Source organism: Trachurus japonicus, chromosome 17, assembly GCF_045865225.1.
Source record: "Trachurus japonicus isolate A0001 chromosome 17, Traja_1.0".
Taxonomy (NCBI): Eukaryota; Metazoa; Chordata; class Actinopteri; order Carangiformes; family Carangidae; genus Trachurus; species Trachurus japonicus.
This window is the reverse complement of record NC_140923.1, coordinates 25369834-25393794: the sequence shown is the minus strand read 5'-3', so window position 1 is coordinate 25393794 and position 23961 is coordinate 25369834. Positions and strand designations below refer to the sequence as shown.

The 23961-nt window shown below is 41.5% G+C and overlaps 3 protein-coding genes and 1 non-coding gene across 10 annotated transcripts; 2 read left to right on the top strand and 2 right to left on the bottom strand.

The window, feature by feature from the left end:
• The first annotated feature begins 1105 nt into the window (after positions 1-1105).
• mrpl34 (mitochondrial ribosomal protein L34) lies at positions 1106-2648 on the top strand. Of its 2 annotated transcripts, none has more exons than XM_085803966.1 (2): positions 1106-1235; positions 2067-2648. In XM_085803966.1, exons 1-2 carry the CDS (start codon positions 1180-1182, stop codon positions 2383-2385), a joined length of 375 nt encoding a protein of 124 aa, XP_085660092.1. In that variant the 5' UTR covers positions 1106-1179; the 3' UTR covers positions 2386-2648. The 2 variants fall into 2 exon arrangements, with proteins under 2 accessions (XP_085660092.1, XP_085660091.1); XM_085803965.1 differs by having other exon boundaries at positions 2064-2648.
• Positions 2649-3646: 998 nt separating this feature from the next.
• On the top strand, positions 3647-7547 carry LOC146970691 (DET1- and DDB1-associated protein 1-like). 2 transcript variants are annotated; one of them, XM_085804245.1, is made up of 5 exons: positions 3647-3973; positions 4218-4298; positions 4473-4524; positions 4822-4883; positions 5004-7547. In XM_085804245.1, exons 1-5 carry the CDS (start codon positions 3965-3967, stop codon positions 5106-5108), a joined length of 309 nt encoding a protein of 102 aa, XP_085660371.1. In that variant the 5' UTR covers positions 3647-3964; the 3' UTR covers positions 5109-7547. The 2 variants fall into 2 exon arrangements, with proteins under 2 accessions (XP_085660371.1, XP_085660372.1); XM_085804246.1 differs by having other exon boundaries at positions 4218-4283; positions 5004-6972.
• A 6-nt stretch (positions 7548-7553) lies between these two features.
• On the bottom strand, positions 7554-23551 carry ano8a (anoctamin 8a). Of its 5 annotated transcripts, none has more exons than XM_085804243.1 (18): positions 22987-23551; positions 19870-19985; positions 16921-17053; positions 15614-15752; positions 15385-15481; positions 14897-15013; positions 14613-14740; positions 13829-13990; positions 12760-12912; positions 12325-12451; positions 12008-12063; positions 11839-11913; positions 10822-11310; positions 10402-10578; positions 10124-10315; positions 9894-10025; positions 8935-9045; positions 7554-8567 (listed from the first exon to the last, which is right to left on the bottom strand). In XM_085804243.1, exons 4-18 carry the CDS (start codon positions 15728-15730, stop codon positions 7911-7913), a joined length of 2790 nt encoding a protein of 929 aa, XP_085660369.1. In that variant the 5' UTR covers positions 15731-15752; positions 16921-17053; positions 19870-19985; positions 22987-23551; the 3' UTR covers positions 7554-7910. The 5 variants fall into 5 exon arrangements, with proteins under 5 accessions (XP_085660369.1, XP_085660364.1, XP_085660366.1 ...); XM_085804238.1 differs by having other exon boundaries at positions 13829-14020; positions 19875-19985; positions 22987-23250; XM_085804240.1 differs by having other exon boundaries at positions 7554-8564; positions 13829-14020; positions 19875-19985; positions 22987-23250.
• On the bottom strand, positions 13380-13452 carry trnak-cuu (transfer RNA lysine (anticodon CUU)). The gene has a single exon. It is a non-coding gene; the product is annotated as a tRNA-Lys (tRNA).
• Positions 23552-23961: the final 410 nt, after the last annotated feature.

Genomic DNA, 23961 nt, shown 5'->3' with positions numbered 1-23961 from the left:
TTGTGTGTGTTTTTTTACGAAGAGCTCCGGTGTCCCTTTGCAACCGTTATATGGACATGCACTGCTATGCCGAGACCCCCTGTAACTCAGAGAAGCCACGGAGGAATCTGAAACTTCTTCCAGCCCTTAGTCAACATGAGGGTGAGTAGAATGAGCGAAATATCATTCTAGGGTGAACTATCCCTTTAAACATTGTTGTATAACCTGTGTAACCAAATCTCTCTTATTAAAAAGCTCAATGTGCAATCTCACATTGCCCACATTCCAGACCAGACAGGTTCAAAACATCTGTGAGGATGTATTCAGCAGATGTATGAAGAGGATGGTGTTGACATGCAAAAAGATAATTTGCAGTAATCATTAATGTCATTTAAGCTCTATCCGTTCCTAGTTTACAGTATTGTAAGGTTCTGCTGGAAATGATACATTGGCCTCATATAAAGTTTGTTTTTTTTGTTGTTGTTTTTTTTTACTGGAAAACCCTATGAAATATCGTTTTATACAAACCTACTCTTCAGCAAACATAGAAGATTAATTTATATTGGGTGATGGTACATAAATCTGAACATATAAATAAAAATGTTGCAAGTTTTATGCATACTTCCAGTTATATATTCACATGTTGAAGAGAATTACACTTTGGCAGCAGCAGCTGATTATAATACCCATTGTAAATGAGGTGTGTGCTGTAGTGATTGTTGACTACAAGTTATGAATTGCGAATGTTGTGTTTTGCAGTTTTATATGATCAAGAATTGCAGCACTGTATCAGAAGATGTTTTTATGAAATTGAGGACAAACCATAGGGTAGAGTAGCCATATAATATGCCCTGAATTTAAACTTCCAGGCAGAACGTCCGCTCAGGCTGCTAACAAAATCTGATTTTGGACCTTCTTTCGTGTCTCCTGTCTGACACTAACCTGAAAACCAGCAGGCTTTAAGTCAAGATCTGAACACTGCTAACAAATTGCATTATTGATGGTGCAGTATCGATACACTCTTTGAAAGGTACAGCCTTGAAGGCGTTGGGTAGGGGAAAATAAGCTTAATCCAGTAAGGAGCATTTCAATTGGTCAACAAGTCTGAGCCAATAACATTGCTTCATATACGGCGGTGGCAAGCAGACCTGTGACATTCAATGTTCTCATGTCTGTTGTTAACTCCAGAAATATCGCAACATGAACACTATACTGTCGTCTTTTTCCCGGCTGCGTGGAATAACCTATATCAGCAGGTAACAAATGTTTCACTTGTTCGCAGTTTAGACAAACGGCAGAGCCAGCAGTGCTTGTTTACGGTGCTAACATTGACAGGCTAGCTAAGCAGCAGTTAGCAGCGTGGATAGTTGAAGGTAGCTAACTGCTGCTGCGAAATATTTACTTGGTGATAGATAATGTAACTATAGCTTTATTGTATTTGATCGATTGATTGAGAGAGAATCAATTATCCACTGTCCACATAATTCATATGCAGGCTATCCCGCCAGCCAGTGTTTTCTAAGCCTGGATGAATACCTGTAGCAGCTCCTATTAGGGCTGGTCAAAGACCTAATAATGCTGTTCCCTGAATCATCTGGGCAGCACATAAAACAATACATACAATTTCTAAAAAAGTGCTTCACAGTTGGGTACATTTAAATAAACAAAGAGTTGACTAACACTGTGCCACTGAAGCAGCAACCTCAGTCCATCATTGTAGGCCACTATTTCCTATAGTTGCATCAGAGATGAGCTGTATACATAGGTGTGCAGAGAGATCTGAATAGGGAACATTTAACATCCACTGAGCACATACTAAACCTACGAAGGAGCATATTGCTTAGAACATTGCCTATAAATATCTCTTTCATCGTGCCAATCATCAGTAAGAAAATGCCGAAGATACTTTGTCTTCTTCTGACATGTCATGTTATCCTTATTGTGTGTTATTATGTTGAAGGTACAAAGCAAGATACTTGCAGTACCATAGATGCATTATAACCCAAATGTTATTACAGCAGTTGTGTGGCATAATATTAGAGAACAGTATTTCTTCTTAACATCTATTTTCTGTGCTCTTCCAGCAGCATCCCTGCGGGAAACCTAACAACAACGGGCATCTCTCCTCTCAGATCATTCAGCAACTGGATTGTGTCCAGAGGAGCTGAAGGACCTCAGGTTTCTAGGTCTGGGCTGCTTTCTTCACAAGCTGAGGGTTCAGGAGTGTTTCAGCAGCTTCCATGGCAGTACCAGCAAGTCCGAACACGGAAAAGAGGCACAGAGTATCAGCCGAAGAACATCAAACGCAAAAGGACCCATGGCTGGATCAAGAGGATCAGCTCACGAGGAGGCATAGAAGTCATATTGCGGCGCATGTTCAAGGGACGGAAATCACTCTCACATTGAAGGATCCTCTTGGAAAAAAATCTTTAGACTTTCAGGAAACTGACATTGGTTCTGGAAAGCAGGAGGAGACCAGCAAAGAGGAAGATGGTGTAAACTGGAGTGTGTTGGGAATTTCCTTGAATCTGTCCTTAAGTCTGGTCATTTTGCCAATAAGTTTTATTGAGGCTAATCATTAAATGTTATGGATTTTTTTCTTCTGTGGTTGTGTGATATTTGTTTAAAAGACAGAAATATGACTTTAATAAAACAATCTTGCAAAATCATTGCCATCTTAGTTGTCCACTTCTGTTTGACTTGGAAACAAATGGCTTCCCTACAGAATATGTTATACATGCATGATTGAAATAAGTGCCTAGCAGTGATGGTTTGAAGACAAAGTCTTTGTCTCAAGAAACAAAATCTTGGCGTCACAGTTGCCTGTCATTTATTACTAATAGAGTTGTGGCTTTTTTCAACTGAAGCAGTATAAAGACAGCATCAATTATGTACCTATGCAGTATTTGAAAAGCAGGGAGAGAGGACTTTTGCAGACGTGTACAGTGAGTCTTTCTGGCTCTTGGTTATCTCAAGAAAAGTGACAATTCCCTCAGCAGGATTTCTTATATAACTTAAACAAAGCCATAAATCACAAGTTGTGATGACTTAAAATTAGACAAGAGAAACTGGCATGAACTTATTTTATATGCCAAATACCAGAAGATGAAATAATATATGTACATGGCATGCATACAAATATTTTATAGTATGTGTTTAAAAGTTCATTTGAGAGCAGGTGGTTTTAATTAATTAATTAATGTATGATTCCCCTCTAATTTACACATTGCATATTTTCAATTTTGATACAATATAATACATATACATTTGTACCTACAGTCATCAGGCTTTTAATTTTTCTGCAAATGGTAGAATTCGTATTCGTAAACTTTATGGGGAAATTGCAGTGCAGCTGATTGTAAAATTAGTACTCTTGATGGTCGCTCATTGTTCTTCTCCGCTTATTAGTATAAATTACTCCTGTAAGGTAAGCATAAACCCATAGCACACGCTACACTATACACGTAAATAGACGGACACTAGGAAAGTGCTTGTGTTGTTTTCACTCCTAACTGCATGCCACTACCGACCTTTACTGGAGGATTGGTCTGTTACATAATCACTTTTTAACCAATCAGCGCAGAGCTTTTTCTCCCTCGTCACGCACCGCTCGCTGTTCGACCAATCAGACACGTCGAGTCTCGGACTGTAACCGCCCCCGAGCAGCCGAATAACAAAAATGGAGTTGTGAACAAGTAGCAACTCAGCTACCGAGGACGTTCATTTTCAGGTTTTTATGTGAACACCTTTACGCGAGCGAAAGTTTCTACTCGACTGAAGAACCGCAATGCGACCATATCAAAGTGACACGTAGTTTGTATTTTGTAGCGGCTGTACGACGCTGTCGAGCGGGTAAACAAACCGGTATCATAGCTACGACAAAGACAACAAGGTTTAGCAGCTAGGCTAAAAGAGTAGCATCTGCTCGTTTTCGCTCTCGCTGTGCGGAGCTAGTCAACAAACCAAGAGCGTGACTCGGGCAAAAATGGAGAAGGTGGGTCCATACGTGGTTCTTTATTTAATTGTCATGTCAGATAGGTTGTTGTTTTGTTTTGTTTTAACGCTGAATGTATAGGAAATGACAGACATGTTGCTTGTGTGGTGGCTAGTCTGTCACTGGTTAAATGAGTTTCTCTGCCTGTGATACTTGGCCTAACCACCCGGGACTTTCCATGTGTTACCTGTGGGCAAGAAGAATAATCTTTTGCTCATATTGTTTTGCATTGTGGCGTTCACAGGGAGATTTCCTGAAGGGACTACCAGTCTACAACAAAAACAACTTCAGCAGGTTCCATGCAGACTCTGTATGTAAAGCATCAGTAAGTGATCCTGTCTGTTCTCGATGTGCTAACATTACAATACAAACACATGTTGGCACATTATGGTTTAATTTGAGTCATTCACATTTTGTTACATGGTCCTACAGTGCTTCTTTTTGTCTGGTTTAATTGCTGTTAGTTTACACACTAATGAGCATCTTAATATTGTTTCAGAACCGTCGACCCTCTGTGTATCTTCCAACACGGGAATATCCATCAGAGCAGAGTAAGTACATGGAACAAGAGGATGCTCATTGGGCTGGAGAAACTACACATTTGTTAAATGTTGGTTATATATGTTTTGTTTTATCTGACTGAAGCACTACTCTCCATCCACACCTATGTTTTTTGCTAAATCATGGTCACAATTTCAAGGAAGTCACTCTCATTTCTAGACCGATGGTGTGACTCAGAATGAGTAGAAAATCTAGAGTACCCACAAAGATAAACAAACTAAGTCTTTTGCACCAAATACCTTTTTGTGTCTCTCATGATCAAACAAGTATCTGTTGTTTCTCCTCAGTAATTGTCACAGAGAAGACAAACATCTTGTTACGATATCTTCATCAACAGTGGGACAAAAAGGTAATGATTTTTTCTGGGGGCTCATAAGTGCTGGTGCTAATTGCGTTATCTGTGAAAGGAGAGATCCTTTGTGTTGTTAATAACTTGTTAAATGTCATCTTTGTTTTCTTGTGTTTTCAGAATGCAGCAAAGAAGCGAGAGCAGGACCATGAAGAGGGGGAGAACACGGCGCCTCCAAGAAAAATTGCCAGAACAGATAGTCGAGAGCTGAATGAGGATTCTTAAAGCAATGTGCTGTCAGTGCACACCCAGCAGAGACTGACCTGCATAAACGAAATGCACACACAGATTCAGGAGTTATGTTTGCAAACCCCAGCCTTGACACTGAAGCACACAGGATCGACATATTTCTGACCACAGTCGTCATGACATTAATATCAAAAGCAGAGAGATTTCTGCAACCAAAAGCTTTTTTTTTCCTCAGTTGATTTACAGCTTTCACTCAATATCCTTTTCTTCCAAAAACCTATGCCTCAGATTTTGGTCTGTAGTTTTAAGAATAACATGCGTCTACCTCCTTATTCCTAAACCCCACTGGTTTTCATTCACGTATGCTCACAGTTTTCTTTTGAATATGCAGGGAGTTCAATCACTGCTCCTCTGCTGCCATTTAAGTTTACACTTATCGTTATTCAAACCATCTCTGAGATATGTTTTTTTTTTTTTAAGTCAAGGCAGTATATATATATGAAGTGGTGCCATCTTTAATGGCTTCCACTCGTTTGTATTTTTTTTTTAGTTTTGAATTATGTAATGATACAGTGATCCTTTAAAATATTATTTTAGTTTATCATCGTTTATGTGATTACTGTCATTACAGTAGCAGAAGGAAAGAAAACCAACTTCATTTTGTTCCATGCTTAGATTATTGATAATCAATTCAGTGTTTGTTAAAGACTGTGTTATGGAAAAAGATGAGAACAGAAAGAGATGTTCTCACGTTTTTTCAATGAATAATGGTTTATTGCCTTAAGTGGATGTGAGTGTGTTTTCACAATGTCTTAGATTGTCCCCTTGGTTTACATTGTTGTTTCAGTGAGAAATGATCCACTGCTGAGTTGAGTGGATATTAGAATGTTCTTTGATCGAGGATGCATCTAAGCCAATACAGTCATGGTAGAGGAAACAAAAATTTTTTGTACAGTTGTGACTTGCAGATTTTGTAGCCACATTCATGACTTAATGAGCAGAGCTTGTGTCTTTGTATTTGCATGGTCAGCACAGTGTTTTATGATGGGTACACAGGTATGTGTAAATATACACTTTAGCTCTACTCCCATGTAGACTTCTTGAAAGGGCTGCTTGTTTTACCGTAAATGTGCCATTTGTGTTTGCTCATAGATGGCCGATCAGTCGAGTCTGGATATGTTTGGACATTCAAGCTTTTGGTAGCAGGGCTAAGGAAACAGTCTGTGTGTGCTGCTCATTAAGGTGTCGAAGCTCATCATAATGCTCCACAAGTCCTGTATATTTGTACAGTGTGTATATTGTTCAGACCCTTTTACCAGGTAACAAGACAACCACTCACTCATTATCTTCCCCCACGGCAGCCATATTGTTATTTCACTTTGTTTAGCCAAGTAGTTCTTTTACATGGGAGGGATACAAGCCAGAGTTTGAAGAACAGAACACACAAGAGTATTTTACTTCATTTTGCTTTGCACCTTTGGAAAAATCACTCTTTGCAAAATTATAAAGAGTAATCTTCTGCAGATTATGTTTGTGTTGTCACTGTTTGGCATGGTTCAAAGTCTAACTTGTAACCGATAAATGTTCAAAGGTTTACAGTGTGTATTTGCAGTTTTCATTTTTGCTGCTCATGTAAATCAAACAAAGTAGACGCACTGTGAGCTCCTCAAGTATAACTTAGAACTACAGATTAACAATGTTTTGTTTTCCCAGGCTCTCCATAGGAGGGTGTGGTAATTCTACTTATGGTTTGTATCACATCACCTGATTAAGTTTGGAATGTGTTTATTGTTTCAACCCGTTCAAGTTTATTGTATAAATGCATTTTTTTTGTCAATTTCAGATCTTGTTCTGTATAGACTACTATATGAATACAATACAGTAAAAGTTGTAGCTCACAGTTGTTAGAAACTTTCTGGGGTTTCTTTGGGGGGTGAAGAAGATCTCCTCTTTCCTGTGAGAAATAGTCTGAAATGGTAACGGGAAATTATCTTTTATTTTTTAATGTTATGTTTTTATTATTATTCAAGAGTGCATATACTAATTTAAAAACAAATCAATCCAGCAACATGGCTTATCATCCAGTGATATTTATTAACTGTTAACAAAATCAGCCAGTGCATTATCTCTAGATGGATGTTTATTCAAGTGAGATTTATTTGCATCAGAAGTACATTCACTAATTTATGTAGTAAAATAATTCATAGAAAATCAAAGTTAAGAAAAATAGAATATTTTTCATGGTCACAGTGAGTATAATCTGACCTATTGCGGAAGAATACAATGGCTTTGAAAGTGCTTCACAACTGAAAAGACATGGTGGACACGTAATGCATGCACATAACGCAACGTGCATTCAATACAGGCATCGGAATGAGAAACAAACCTAGGATGGGAAGCTGCTGTTCATGTCCTTTTTTTTGACAAAAGGGCTCATTGATGACTGGGTCCTTGTTTTGTTCTGTTTTTTTTTTTTGTTTGTTTTCTAAAAAGATCCTTCACATCAACATATTCTGTTCCAGTGCAGTTGAAAACCAGGCAGTCTCATGCAGAATTTCAACCCCAGATAAAGGTTTCTCAAGCCCTGTTCAAGTAGATACACTGACTGTACATATTTAACTTGGAAGCTAGATAATCAAGTGTTAGATACAGTATAATACTTTGTGTGAAGTTAGTTGCATCGAGATTGAACGTCTAATGTCACTGACCTCAGGTGTGGTCCTTGTGACTAACATGTTCTCCTACAGTACAGGTGTGTCACTGTATCGGACTTGTTGCCTGAACATTTGTACATTGCTCTCCATTCAGTATTTTAACATTGGCATGGCTGAACGTTTATTAACTCTTTGAGCCAGAGTTTTCTGAATCGGTCGTTTGTCTTGATTCTCCTTTATCCGACTCATTGGAGGGTAATTCCTCCACGGTTGTGTTTAACTCATACCTGTTGGGCTGAGTGTTAGTGGACTGGGTTGGTGGTTGTGTCCCATTTGCACACACCACGGTGCCCTCTGACTTGCTGAAGCTGAACAGCTTTCCAGGACTGAATGTCCTGTTGGGTGACTGTGACCTCTCCTGGCCACTAGATGGAGCTGAGGAGGCGACAGTTGACCCCGGCGTTGCTCCGACCGCCACTGCCGGCTCTTTCTTCACCTCAGGCGACTTCAGGAACTTCAGAAACCCTGGGAGCTTTGCCTCGCCTCCTGTCGGTGACTGTGCTGGTGAGCGTGTGGTGCCGGAGGAGAACTTCCCCTGGAGAGGGATGATCTGTTTTAGCTTCATTACGTTGTTGTTTCCCAGCAGGGAGCTGGGTCTCTTGGGCTTGTCCCCTGCCTTCCCCCCCGATACTTTGTCGTGGTGATGCTGGTGCTGGGTGTCCGCCTTGTGGTAGTCGCTCTCCTGTCGGGCCTCGGCCTGCAGCTCGGCCTGACGCTGAAGCTCCTCCTCCTCGCGCCGGCGTCTGAGCTGCTGCTGGAGGTGCTGCTGGGCCTGCTGCTGCTGAGAGGAGGAGTCATGGGATGAAAGACAGGAAAACAAAGGAAAGTCAGAGAGAGTAGTATAAGTAAAAATATACATGTGTAGTATTAAAAAGAACTAAATATGCTGGCTCACATGGTCACATGGTCTTTACTATTTCAAAGACACCATTCAGACAAAGTGGCACTGATGTGAAACAACACACAAACAATCAAACAAACACGTTTCTCAAGAAAAGGCTGCACTAGTGTACATTTTTGGACAATGCACACTAACAGGTCGAGGGAGACATAGGGGCATGTAGTATGTAGAAATATGATAGAAACTGTGCAGCCAGCATCAAACCCAACGTTGGCTGAAGGTCTTTCAAGATATGATACAACTATACCTTGAAAGCTTCCCTTTGTCGGTACTCTAGCTTGGCCATCTCTTCTGCTACCCAGCCAGGGATATCAGGGATGGCAACATGGATGACGTACTTTAGGAGGATTGCAAAGTGCTGTAAACCACCGAGACCACAAAGGGACAGGCTCAACACGCAGTTGCATCGAGGCACACAATCACACTCTGTTTCTTATCCTGTATTTTCTCCATAGACAAAACAACATAATTCAACATCTCATACAGTACACATACCAAAAACTCCTGTGAGGTTTTGTGGTCATTAGGGATGTCACGATAATAGATTTTTTGGTATGATTATTGTCAGAGAAATAATCACTGTATTACGATTATCACGATTATTATACATTAATTAATTTCCAACACTATTAATGTGTAAAATCAAATATAGTTAAAATATACATTACTAATTATAAAATATTTTACATATCTATTAAAATATGGCCAATTATTAATCCGCCAGGGGAAGTGTTTGAAATATTCAAGTCATTAATTGTCATCGATACCAAATAAGTTAATTTTAACCTTTTTTAAAAAATTACAAATGACACTCTAGCATTTAAATTCCTACCAATTCAATGCTATGTTAGGTAAATAGACCAGTATCTGTGCATTTACCTTTATTTTGGCGCACATCTGCCGACATGATTCATACATAATCTTTTTTTGGAAAGTGACGGTATTTAGGAACCTCAATTAATTGTGACGTTTAATACCGCGATTAATTGTGAAAACAAGTAATTGTGACATCCCTAGTGGTCATTAATGAACATAGTTCAGAAAGTCACAACAGGAAAAAGCAGGCCATGCACATATACGTATATGTACTTCTTTTCTTTTTGTGTCATATTGAAAAGCTGTCATTTTACGAGTAAAACTACATTTTCTTAGAACTGCAAAAACTCCCGAGGACAAACCTGCTCTTGTACACAGGACAGTGCATACCTCCAGTAAGACGATGGAGATGATGGTCATCTCAGGACTCAACCAGGGGAACAGACGCTGGAGCTGCCCACACTGACCTATCAGGTAACAGTTCACCATGATGGCTATCAAGCCCATAGCCTCCATTGCCGTCTGTTGTTCAAAATAAAAGAGAGTGAGTCTCATATGCAGCAGGTACACTGTGCACACTGCAGCCTTGTCTGACATTTTCCAAAACACAACACCCTGACCTGCCACTGTCCGATGTTCCTCACTCTCCTCCCAAAGGGCCTCTGAAGGCTGGTGCACAGCTTCAGGGCATCGCTGCGAATCTCGATGATGTTGTTGATAAGAGCGCACATGGCCGCTAGGGGAAACGCCGAGGAGAAGAGCACCACGTAGCCAAACTGAATGAACATCTCCTGGTAGTCCTGAAGTGTGTCCTGTTGTTGGGGACGGACAGACATGAATCGGCAAAAGCAGATTCATACGTAGACAGACTGTTTTGAATTTGAGTATGCAGTCCCACCTCATAAGTCTGCATGCAGCTCTCAATTTCAGCCTGGGTCAGAGAGACGGTTTTGGGTTCTTCAGGTGGATCAATCCACGACTTCTTGTCCTCTTTCCCCTCACCGACGTTCTTCCTTCTCTGACAGAGAGAGTAAGATTTCTTCGGAGAGGACGCAGTGACGTTCTCCCTGGTCTCCTGTTAAATTAAACATTAGATACTTTCTCTGGTGACTAAGACTTTAGATTAATCTACAGTCTAGAACGTAACTCATAAAACTACATTAAATACTTTGTCACATGAAAGCAATGATTGGTGATGATGATATTTCCAGGCTAAATCAGTGAGCCAGACATGTTTTCAGTGCAGAGAAAAAAAGACTAGACCACAAAGCTGCAGTGTGGGGTGATTAATGGTAATAATAATAAGCCGACCACATACTTGACCCAGCAATTCACAGTCACTGTCCTCGTCACAGCTGTCAAACATAGATGGATCCATGCCTTCCTCTACCAGAGTCGGGCTGTCCTCCAGGGAGCTGCGGTCACCACTTTCTGTTGTGACATCCTGGTAGTCGACTTTCTCTGTGAAGCTGACTTTACGATGTTTCAGGACACTGTCATTCATATCCCACTCCTCTTCCGTGAGCCTGAACCCAGCTTTCAGATCCCCTCGTTTCTTCTGTTCGGGGTTACCGTTGGCGCTGTGACTGACAGGGATCCCTCTGGGACCCAGGAAGGAGTATGTTTTCATGGAGGCTTGGGCCTTGCCCAGAGCCAGGCTGCCATATTTGACCATGATGGCTTGGAGTAGCTCCCAAAGCACCTTTGGGGTGAAGACACCCAGCTTGTTTTGCTCATAGAGATAGGGCTGGAGGACCTCTTTGATGTTCTGCAGGAACTGGCGAAAGATCAGTAGAGTGGCTAACATCTGTGATGAGGAGAGGAACATCTGTTACTGTGCTAACCACAGGAAGTGCAAGAGCGAAAAAAACAACAACAACATGCATATCCAATAATTGTTTATCAAGCACAACTAATGTTAAAGGGATAGTTCAACATTTTGGCAAATTACTAGTTCCGAGTATTTGCTTCATGTGTCTTAATGTTACATAATTATACATGATATTTCATAGCATGGCAAATGTGCAGGTCACAACTTCTCCACGAGAGCGTTTTGGAGTTGTTGGATTGTGTATTTGATGAGTTTTGAGGGACAGGGGACCGTTCACCTCCATTGTGGATCTCAAAACAACATGCACCGATAATTAAAGGTAATTAACCTACCTACTCTTATGACTATAGCGATTATGGCAATAGGCAAATTTGCCAAAATGTTGAACTATCCCTAGTGGTTTTTGTGACATGATACAGATTTTGGATGGAGGCAGGTTTAGAGAATGGTCAACAAACTTTGACTCAATGTTTCATTTTGTCTGTGACTGTGAGTTGCTGCTACCTCCTTTAGTCGCTCCATATCCTTGAGGTAGAATCCGATGTAGAAAAGGCTAAGGTAAGAATTGATGAATTCAAACTGTAAACAACCAGAAAACACAACAGGATGTCAAACAATTGCTCAGTCAGCATGAATTATCTCTATTTATCCATTCAGCTGAAGCATGACTTACAAAAACCATCTTGATGATGAGATTATTCTCATAGGCACTCGGAAGTCTGTAGTTCTCTGGGTGAAGAAATATGAGAAATGTTACTCAATATGCAGATAAATGAGAGCAGAGAGGCTGTTTCCTTCCTGTTTTATCATTACAATTGTTCCATAAACTTCATCTACAATCATCATAGCAAACGCTCCACACTAGTAGCATAAAAAATATATTCACACTGCCCTTAGTTACAATCATTGGCAAATGTGGTCCATTTTAATTCAACATTTTTTGTGGTAATTCCTCTACAGAGATCATTTAGATAGTTATGTGTCTCTCACCCATGTCATTGAGCCAGTAGGCGATCTTCTTATATACTTCATCACATATAGTTACAGTAATGGCCAGAAGTATCTTAGGAATGAATCTTGTAATACCAGGTAGCTCCTGAATCTCCATCACCACTTCCTGCAAGGTGAATTAGAAGCATGATAAATATTTAATGAGTCCTATTCATATTCGTATCTGCTCTCACATCCCAAAGCTATTTTTAAAAGACTATTAAATGTGTCTGAAGCTCTTTTATATACAGTCTATGGTCTGAAGTGGCGAGACTTATATATTTGAATATAGCCATTTTAACCAGGTGAAAATGAAACAAATAACAAATCTTCAAACACAGATTGTCAGGTGAAGACTGCATCATTTATCAGGTGAAGACTGTATTGCCTGCATTTCTTTTCAATTGACACGTTTGCTGTGTTATCTGTTCAGACCTGCAGTTCCAGGCAGAGGAGCATAGCGAGGAAGACAAAACACAGACAGAGGAGGCAGATGGGCAGGCTGACCAGCCATCTGAACACGGCTCTCTTCCAGGGCGGGTAGTAGAACTCCTCGCAGCCTGTTATGGGACTGCAGCGCTTTACACCCTGCAGAGACAGCAGCAGACAGAGAGGGTGGGTATTAGAGACTTTTTTTTTCCTGGATTACACTCATCTACAATCACCTAGAACTTAGCTTGAAAATATGCAGAGGAAACAGGCTCAAGGAAAAAAGACATTTGCTTGCTTTGATTGTTTAATAGCTGCATTCTTTTTATCTGACAAGAATCCGTCTCGGCCTATCAGAAAATAAAACACAAATGCATTTCTAACATGTTTTCTTCGGTGTTTCAGTTGATTGCAGAAAACAGGAAATGAAGATGATGCACTAACACCCACTAGACCTACACCCTGAGGAGACATTTCTTTAACCTGGATAAAAGTTGTTCTGTCAAAACATATTAAACTAAATCTTGATCCACTATATGTCTAGTCTTGACTGATACCACCTTGTTATGTTCCACATGTGCCGACCTGTGCCCCCATCGCTTCTAACTCCTCCCAGAAAAGTTATGCGCCCAACGTGGGGCTCGAACCCACGACCCTGAGATTAAGAGTCTCATGCTCTACCGACTGAGCTAGCCGGGCTTGGAGTGAGGGCCCCACATGTTGCATAAAATGGGCCAGTTCTGCCCCCCCTATTTCCTTAGTCACCTATTCACATGCTGCCCCTCCCCCCGTCCTCCACTACACACAACACGTGGTGACCCATCCCGCTCCACCCCCGCTCCCTTTCTCAGACAACACGTGGGGTTTGAAAGACGCTTCTCTTGTAAACACACATTTCCTGGTATTGTTGCAGTGAGTGAGACATGTGCTCAGATAGGACAGCAGATCTCAAATTTCATCTGAGGAAAGTCTCACTATGTGACTTAACTCATCCAACTCTGGATTTAGATTTTCACTGTCTTCACACAACACGCGACACAGCAGAGACAACTGCACCGTTTGGCCTGGGCCTCACCCTGAACTGTGGCCTGGGCTCCTCCAAGGACTCGGCAGGCGTGTCCAGAGTGCCCCACCTGTAGGCCAGTTCTGCCTCTCGCCTCTTCCAGCGCTCCAGGAACAACGTCGCCCACACAACGTTGAAGAGAGCAAAGACCACACAGCAGATATCCTGACTGGTCTGTGCCAGACCGTAAGACAAACAGAAAAACTAATACAACTTCAGAAATTATTATCACATTACAGAGTTTTCAGTTGTTACAGTTAAAGGATGACACACTTTGGCGAAACCCTCAAGAATCTGGATCCTAGGTGGAGATTTCTTTGTATAATATCTTACAAAGTCCTGATCAGAACATCCAGCCCAGATGTTATTATTATATGTGGAGTCATAGTTTCAAATATCTGGCCAAGTATACAGTATCTCCAAATTCTAGGGCAGTGGTGCCCAACTTTTTTGGCTTGTGACCCCATTTTGACATCACAAATTTCTCGCGACCCCGCGATCATGTGCAGTCACATGATTGCGGCTGTCAATCAAGATGCGCCAGCAGATATTTTTATATGCTGCATTTTATTTGAACTCGATTTATATTCAAGAAAGTGAAATTATAGAATACAGTAATCTTTTTTTCAATTACTAGACATTTCAGGCGACCCCATTTGGATTCCAGGCGACCCCATGTGGGGTCCCGACCCCAAGGTTGAAAACACTGTTCTAGGGTATTTTGCACAGTGATGTTATTTCAAGAATGTTAAAGGACAGAGGAAGCAACTCTTGTTATGAAGAAGGTTTCACATACCTGGTCAGCCTCTGCTAGTATCCAGAGCAGAAAGCCAATGACTGCAGGGTAAAGCATGGAGTTGGTGTAGAAACCCAGCCAGGCAAAGTACATGCCGATCTTCACTCCAAAGTAGTCGGAGATATCGTCTGGAAAGAAGATGAAATTGTAAACACTGTGGCTTTGGGAAGGATTATATGGTATTAAACAAACAACTGACAAACTGCATCAGCAGTCTCACTCAGGTCTGCTCTTTACTGTATTGCTAAATTTCCTTCAAAATAATACTGTGAAATGTTTCCTACCCAGGGGCTGTCTTTCACATACAGCCTGGACCCAAGATGTCATCAGCTGCTTGAGGATCCTCTGCTCATGGAGAGGAAACATTTGATTGATCACCCCCCGGGCTATCAGCTCTGGAACTAGAAATTACGAAATGAACATTTAGTATCTCAGGTAACTTTTGGTCGATGTTGGTATACATTTGTTTTTATGTTTCTTTCTTTTACAAACCGACATCTAAAAAGTTACAATAATTAGCTGATAAACTACCCCGATGGCGAGGGAACTTTTTAATGAGGATGAGATTTTAAACAGAGCAACCTAATAAACAGCAGTTTTTGATAAAAGCATCATAATCACTGAATCAAAAGTGATTGAAACTGAACTTACATTTGCAAATACGATTGGGGGTACTGATGCTATTTCAAAGGCTGAGTTTAAGAATGTAGGTTTCAGAGGTGAAACATTAAACTGCATAAAAAAGGTCACTTTCTCATAATAAATAACTTACTGATTGGCTGTCCCTCCAGGAAGTGAATGTTGTGAAGCACCTCCCCCTGTTTGGCTCGCAGGTTGTCAAGCCAGTATTTAATGATGCTCTGACGTTCCTGAACGTATTTACAAATAGAGGGTGAAAAGGGAGAATGAATGATGTGATTAATACTGAGATCAAATCAAAATGAATATGACCCGGCAACACTGACATACGACTCGCATGAACCACAGTTTTGGCCTCTCACCTGTGAGGTGAAGAAGCAGGGCTCGCTGTCTATGTTCTCATAGATGTTGGCCTCCTCACAGGAAAAGCGACGCATCCCACCACCGAACTGTGGTTTGATGGCCTTGTGCATTTCCATCTGTTCTGCTCCACGCAGCAAGCTGAGGGCCAGGAGAGAGGGGTAAATGGAAAGCAGGATTAAACCTGCCCAAGCACACACATTTGGCAGCAGATGTGTGACATATGAAGTGCATTATGGGCATACAAACAACAAATACACACAAACATAAGTGTGGGACGACTTGTGTGGTTTATACACTCTGAAGTTACTGACTAAGTATAAGCAGTTGAGTGACTGCATCTACAAAAATGTCAAAGAAATCCTTGTAACTTTTAAATTAGAGACACCGATACAAAACAAAACGAGACTAAATCAAAGATGTAATATGTGGTGGCCCCACTTCAAATCCCAATTTCATCACCCCAAGGTAGTCAGACAAAATCACCAAACGCAAGGATGAAAGATTATGCTGTATTTCTAAATAAATAAACATTTCAAGAGAAGGTCAGAGGAGATACATTATCTTAATTTAGGTTTTTTTGCTATCATTATAGTAAAGGCAAGTGTAAGACAAATCAGGGTGTAATGCAGCAAAGTGCCACAGGCTGGACTTGAACCCAGGTCGTCCTGACAGGGCCTAACCAAAGCAGCTGTACTCCACCAGGTGAACCAACAGGGGGCTCTGAGGCAGACTTTGTCTCTCTCATACTGTAGTTAGCACCCTGCGTCTGGGGCTCACCGTCATCTAGCTTTTATTTACTTCAAACATCAGAATGTAACAGGCTTTTATTAGAAGCAGGGCTTCATATCCGACTCCAACTGTTTTCAGTCTGTAAAGTAGCCTAGTTTATTTGCACTAATAGAGGCGCGGCTCAGTGTATTGGAAGTGCTCCTCGTCACCTATCGGGTAGACTGCCTGTAACAAGTGGTGTAGCCCAGACCCTGGTTTTCACCAGAAACTACATCTGGTGAACATACAGTCAGTCAAATAGTCAGCTACATTCAACATTATTTCACTATTTTGTTGTACAATAGTCTAAAATGTTACCAAAAAGCCAATAGCACTAATATTTAGATTTTGGCATTTTTAACCAGCATTCCAAGATACTGTAAATGCTCGAATCAAACACCAGTGCTGATCAGCTGGAAGTGAAGACCAGCCAAAATATTTTCACTCAAAGCAGTTCAAACAAAGACAGGAACACAAGTGCCCACACACCCACCCACCACACCACACCACACACATCCACACAGTTTCAGAGACCTACTTCTCGAACGTTGTCGTGATGAAGAAGGCATGTGCCTGTGTGTGTTTATGCTGTCGAATCTGAATGCTGACTTGTGGGATCCCCACACGAATCTGGTTCAGCAGCCACAGCAGAGTATGGTCATCTATGGAATCTGGGGGGAGGGGGGTAAATCTTTGTTTTAACTTTTAAGATTGAGAGAATACTTATCAGACAATTAATGAACAACAAATGTGAATATGAGCATCAAAATCTCCAAGTTCCTACGGCAACAATCATTTAAATTCTTCACATATTTGCAGGCAAGTTCGCCCAAGGCAGGATATGATGAGTTTGCTGCTGCATACAGAAGCTGATCCAAACCCATCAGTCACCAAAGGGCCAAGCAGCAGCAGGGAGGTCAATCCACTTCAATCCCTGTCCACATATATCACACTCCTTCTATTTCCTTAGGTTAAAAAACACCGTATAACCCACACTTGACTCTTCTAGTTCAGCTGAGTCCATTCAGAACATTCCCACAATTATCCCATTTTATATTCTTCCTTTATAATTACAGTAATAACAGCATTTCATTCCTAAAATTAAAAACAATTCAATTCAAATTTACCCAAACACTGAAACTAGAAACCTAGAAGGAGCACAAATGAGCTATTTACATTAAGAGGCCTGGTGATCTTTTATATGCAAAGCTTTAAAACAGATTTCTTAAATATGTCATGAAGTTAGTTGATGATCAGCCGTCAATCATTTACATTTGCGTCAGCCACAAAATTAATAATTATTATATTTGAGGTTTAATACAGGACCTAACAGTGCCACCATATTTGAACCCTGGGAGGTTAAATTATTCCAGTTTTTTCATCGTATTTTCTTCACATTGTCTTGAACATTTGTGGCTGAACTGAAGATTGAACAATGTTGACACATTTCTGTGCCATTTAGGCTTCCTGAATACTAAAAACAGCAAACTAGCTGTGTTTGCTAACATTGACATTTTATGTGCAAACACTAAAAAGGTTAAAAGCTTCTGAAGTCTTAGTTTGCATGTGAGTGTTGCGTTGTGTTGTATGGAAGGCCGTCCCAATGAAAATGTGCACACACTGAAAACTTACACAACATACACAGCAAAAACATGCATACACACACTCTGCATTTACACAAGCCACCATGTTAACACAACCTGATATCGGCTGCTTGTGTATGTTAATGTACTGACTTCTGGATACATACACGCTCATTGCGCTGGCATGGAGAGCTGTGTGTGTATTTTTCAGTGAGCCTGGAAGTTGTTTCAGGGCAGTAGGACGACACCTGTAACCACTAGAGCCTACCATCACGCTATGGAGGTATTTTTATGGGCCTTTGGTTCACCAGACTTCATGACCTGTCTGAGGTCTGGTAAACAAAGGCAAAAATACCAATTGTAGAGATCTGACATGCATAATTATGCCAATGTCCTGAGAAACACAGACACAAACAGGTCAAATTTACAGAAATAGAAAACACCACACACCCTGTCCTTTCACAATAAAATGTTTTTTTTTCTCATCACCTTCATTTGATGCACTTCATTTCTTCGCCTACAAGTAAAAGCTACTATAATGCACCTCATAATCTACAAAAGGCAATTGCTGGCTAAATAAAACCAACTACTTATTAAAATTTAAGACCCATATGTGAATACTCATGTTTTGAAGTGATGAAATGCACAGCGCTCAATGCCAGTGTATACGTATCCAGAAGTGAGTACTGTACATACCACACTGTGTTATGATGGTGGGGTCTGTAAAAGCTCAGTGTGTACAGATATGCATGTTTTGGTCTTCAGTGTATATGAGTACATTTTCATTATGCATGTGCACATTTTCATTGTGTTTCACCCTGATCGGCCTCCCATCGAATTGCAACTGTCAGTACAGTGCATTCAGACAGCCAGACCACTGCACATATTGTCATGTTGCATAAAAAAAAATCCCTCATCAATCTTCACTCAATACTCCATAATGACAAAGTGAAAGCTGAATTTTTTATTTTTTCCTTTTTACAAATGTCTGAAATAGGTAAAAACTGAAATATCACATTGACATAAGTATTCAGCTGTAAGACTTCCTCCCATTTATATTGGGTTGTATCCAAAATCACTCACTCATTCACTGTTTCCTATTAAATATTCAGAGATTCAGTGTAGAGGATTTATATATTGAGCTCATCAGTAAAATGAAAAAACACTTTCATAGACTACTCGGGTATTTCTCTCCACACCATTTTTCTGTCTTTCAGCGTGAGTGCAATGCATGATGGCATGTAATTGCTTGCTTAGTGACCATCGGATATACTCTACTTTTCACACTGCATTGTGCGATACTATGACTCCACTATTTAGGGCATAATAATTTTCTCACTATACATTACAGCACTACTAAATGGCAAACTCATCACAAAGTGGCTAACAATGCAAATCCTTGCAAAGAGCAAACACAATGAGAAGGAAAGCTACCTGCAGAGCGCAGAGACGTGACTGTGTTAAGACAAGGGGAAGAATACTCAAGTGATCAAACTTGTAGGGAGAGAAGGGCCTTGGTAAGAAAGGTGACCGAGAAGAACCTGATGGCTGCTGGCTGAGCTCCAGAGATCAGACTCAATCTTCTGAGTCAAACTACAATGTTAGTTTTTTTTATGCAGTCATTTATTTTACAGTATACAGAGGAAGAAAAATCATAAGAAAAAAGGCACAGATGGGCTGATTCACAAATCATGTCCACAGCTGCAGCGTCTTTAACAGATCCTGGAGAAGGGGCACAGGTACTGTACTGTCTGTAAATGGATGAGAAGTAATTGTCCCCAGAGAACATTTTTTAAGTCCCAGCGATACGCCTGAGTGGCTGGCTGCCCACCAAAGACATTAAATGAGGATGCATTGCTCTCTCTACAGTGAAGGACAAACAAGGAAAACAGGCAGGAGCTTACCGCACCTGGGAATGTCATCAGGATGTCACAGTTTTCGGTGGGCACCATCTTCAGCCAAGACTTGCGAGACATAATGTAGTGTCTGGCCTGAAGAAGGCGCTTACCAAATAATTTATCTGAAAGGTGGGAGAAAACAGTGGGGAGGGGGTGGGGGAGGGGGAGGGCGAGGGCACAACAGGGGGGAGAAGGTGAGACTGAGTCAGATTGGGGTTAATAAAGTTTGCAGTGATTACAATAGGAGAGAAGGCTGAGGAGAGAGTGTGAGAGAAAAGGGATGGGCAGGTGGTGAGATTTTCTCATCAGGGTGATCAAGGACACAGATGACGGGTTAGTCATTAGTACATACCACTCTTTACTGACGCTATTTCTTCACCACATTTTCTATCCTTTCCTTTTTTCTTGCTCCAATCATGGAGACAAAAGGACAGAAATGTCCAAAATAATCGCTCAGTCAGCGTGAAGGTTGACACTGACTGCTGCAATGGTCATATGACTGAGCAAATGCTAGAAAACAAACAGACGATCTGTAAACTGACTGCAGTGTAAACAGCCACCGACTGGCTGTTCAAGTTTGTGTCTAAAAACGAAGGCAAAGCGACAGGCCGAGGTTTTTCCAGCAGTGAGATCCCACTTATCACAATACAGGCGCAGTGGTCATCATTCTTGCTGCTTCGCCTTTCACACATTGGTCCTCGCTTTACAGTCGCTCTTAAATTCACACGCTGTTTCCACAGTGACTGACCAGTGTCTTCATTGTTCACTGAATCGTACTGAGACCGTGTGTGTGTGTGTGTGTGTGTGTGTAGTCAGGGTTTCATCCTGCAGCATACAGTAACTGCACTGTCACCTTATTTCACTATGTCATCATCATTGCTGCTGTCGCCTCCTTGTTGTAGTATCACATTTTAAACCTACATGACACTTGATAAACTGTAATACATGTCAGAAAACAATGCAAACAGGGCCGTGTTCTTGTTCTCATGCATTGGAGCTGCAAAGAATTATGATGTATAAATCACTGAGCAATACTGCTGATTAAACTGTGTGTGTGTATGTATGTGTGTGTGTGTGGGTATGTATGTGTGGGTATGCCACAGACTGTGTGTGTGTATGTAACACAATGATGAAATCCAAGCCAAATCACTGACACCCAAATGCTTTCTTTTTCTTTTGTCTTGCAGGCGCTTTATGTTTCCGAGTACTTCAGACTGATTGTCTCTGATTGTCACTGACATGATTGCTCATTAAAGGTGGATCCTCCACAAGACAAGCAGATACAGCTGCCATGCAAATCTCTCCTCCAGGAAGCAGCAACATACTGTACACAATACATTCAAGGCCACATTCTCGTGTGTGATGATAGGATTTAATGCCCAACTGTAGACGAGTATTTTCTGCACTTTTCTTTTTGTGTGAACAGTTATGATGAACCATAGAGACTCTGCCATCATTTGAAGTTTTTCAGCATGAGCCAGGGAATCAATATTAGCTGCTACTGAAACATGCATAAAAGTGTTTTTGATTCAGAAACAGACTCCTCCGAGAAAGAGTGAGTTCTGAAATGCAGTCTATTGTGGAAACATAGCATATAATTTTCTATAAATACCCATAAAAACTGACAATGACAATTATCCAGGGGTTGAATCCACCAATCAGCCAAAAGCCCATTAACTGTGACTGGCCATACAGTAATGACAGGGCAGAAATTTACATTAAAAAGCTCAGTTTTACAGTAGATCACCCGTTGAGATTCTCCATCTGACAGACCCACGCATTTCCACCTGCAGGGAGTTACACTCTCAAGCTCACCTCACTTGCATCTTGTGAATACAACACAAAGTGCACTGCACACAGAAAGCACACACATGCACCACAAACCAGTATAGGCAGGAAATCAAGCCTCTGGGGTGACAGTGGATAGACTCATCATGAACTGTCATGTCCATTTCTCAACACATGCAGGCAGTTTGCCTCATAAAGCAAAGTAATGAAGGCCATCAGCAAAATCATCATTCACATACCATAGCTTGGCTGAGCGGCTACGGCACAAGGATAGAATTACAACGAGAATCATTAATACTGTTCAAACAGATGTAGATGAGGGCATGGCACGCTAATGTTTCCAGATTGCTTCGGGCTGTGAAACTGCTCACTTCCAGTTAAGATGGTGAATTGTTATCACTATCACTGCCAGAGGCATTGCTGGCACACTCCATAGTGGTGCAGGAAAACTCACCTTTGCAGTCAGAGAAGTGTCGGCCCATTCATAGAGAGCCCACAACAGGTTCCCTTTACTGGCTGTACCAACCTTGAATGTCAAAAGTCCATTTGTTTTGCTTCATAACTAGGGCTCCTGTCCTGATCCATCCTTATATTTTCTCAAATTGGTTTCAAATTTATAGAGGCAAACAAAAGCAATTGCTGCAGTGGCACTGCTGAAGCTACAACAAAGCATAAATGCATGTGGTCAGACTTTCTCCTGGATGTGCACGGTCCAGGGGGCCCAAAGATGGACATGGGCCCTGGACCACCTGGACCAGGTCATAGTGAACTCAACAAAGGTTATAGATATGTCAAATGCCTTTTAATAATCCTGATAATCTAATCCCAGCACTAGCCAATTGTTTACTCACCACAGAGAGACATTTGTCCGGTGAAATCCTCAGTAACGCCTGGAACAAACACCGGACACATGTGACACCTGAGCCTGAAACACAATCTGTGACTCTCCTCGGAGTGGCTTCAGTGTGCCACAGTCCGTCGGGACATGCACCTCCGCCGCGTACAGGGACTCCCTGCATGCACCTGTGGACCACAAAGCCCATACTCTTCCCGGGCCTGTCTGGATCGGAATGCGCACTATGTAGCGGGAAGATGCAAAAAAAAAAAAAAAAAAAAAAAAAGGAAAGACAGAAGAAGACTAGCCGAAATGAAAACCCTATCCAAATTAGACTGACCCTTCGCGTCCACAGTGAAGTCTATTAAGCATCATTGGCTGCACCGTGTCGGTCATGCACAGTAGCCTAATGTCCCTTAACCTCGTCGTTTTAAATGAACATTAACACTCAGCTCTCCCCCCGTCCCGTAATTTACCGTCTTCTCCTCTGTGACACTCACCGATCACGGCGGAAGGTGATGAGGACGATTGTTGCTGCTGCTGCTGGTTGTTGTTGGTCCTGTGCTGCTGCTGCTGCTGTTCGCCTGACACCGTCCTCTCCATCCTCTCCCCTGCCCCGTCGCTGTCGTCGACGTCTGCCGCGCTGCTGCTGCTGCTGCTGCTGCTACTGTTTACAGTAGCGTCGGTATCAGCTGCTCCGGTGCCCGCCGCCTGCATGGTGCTGTACAAGGGTGAAGGGAAGGGGCGGGTGGTGGTGGTGGTGGTGGTGGTGGTGGTAGGGGGACTGTTGTGTTTTTACTGCATGGTCGTTGCATAAACCGGGGATACCCTTAGTGCTTGGTGGTGTGATGGATGAGCAGGAACATGATCATGGCATCTACACGTTACGCGCACCAGTCGTGACTGGGTAGTGACGACAGAGTTGAGGGGAGCACCGCGCAGGCTACAGGTCTGAGAACAGTGACTCACACACTGTGTGCCGTGTATACTGCTGCACATGCACAGCTGAGTGGGGATCAATCGCCCTCCATAGGTTACTATAGGCTACTGTGTCCCACACTAACATTTCTGCACTGTAGGCTACACTTTTCTGTAGATACATTAATTCATTTTTCATTCATTTTGATTTATTCCATTCATGGTATACATTCTACACATGGTTGCGCACATATTTACATAATGTACACATTGTCACCATGAATGAAAAGGAGCAGGATTAAGAAAATGTATAGTAGGCTACCTGCCCCTCTCTGTTGTTATAATTACATTGGCTTACTTCACCAATATTATACTCTATTTCAAAATATTAAAGATTAAAGATTTAAATCATACATACAATAGCTACAATCATACAATACATTGAAATCATAAGTCACATGTGAGGCAGATGGCCCTTTAGGGGGTTTAGGATTACAATGGACCTCTGTCGAGCGTAGAGAAACAATCATTACTGACAGAAAATGGTAGGCTAGGAT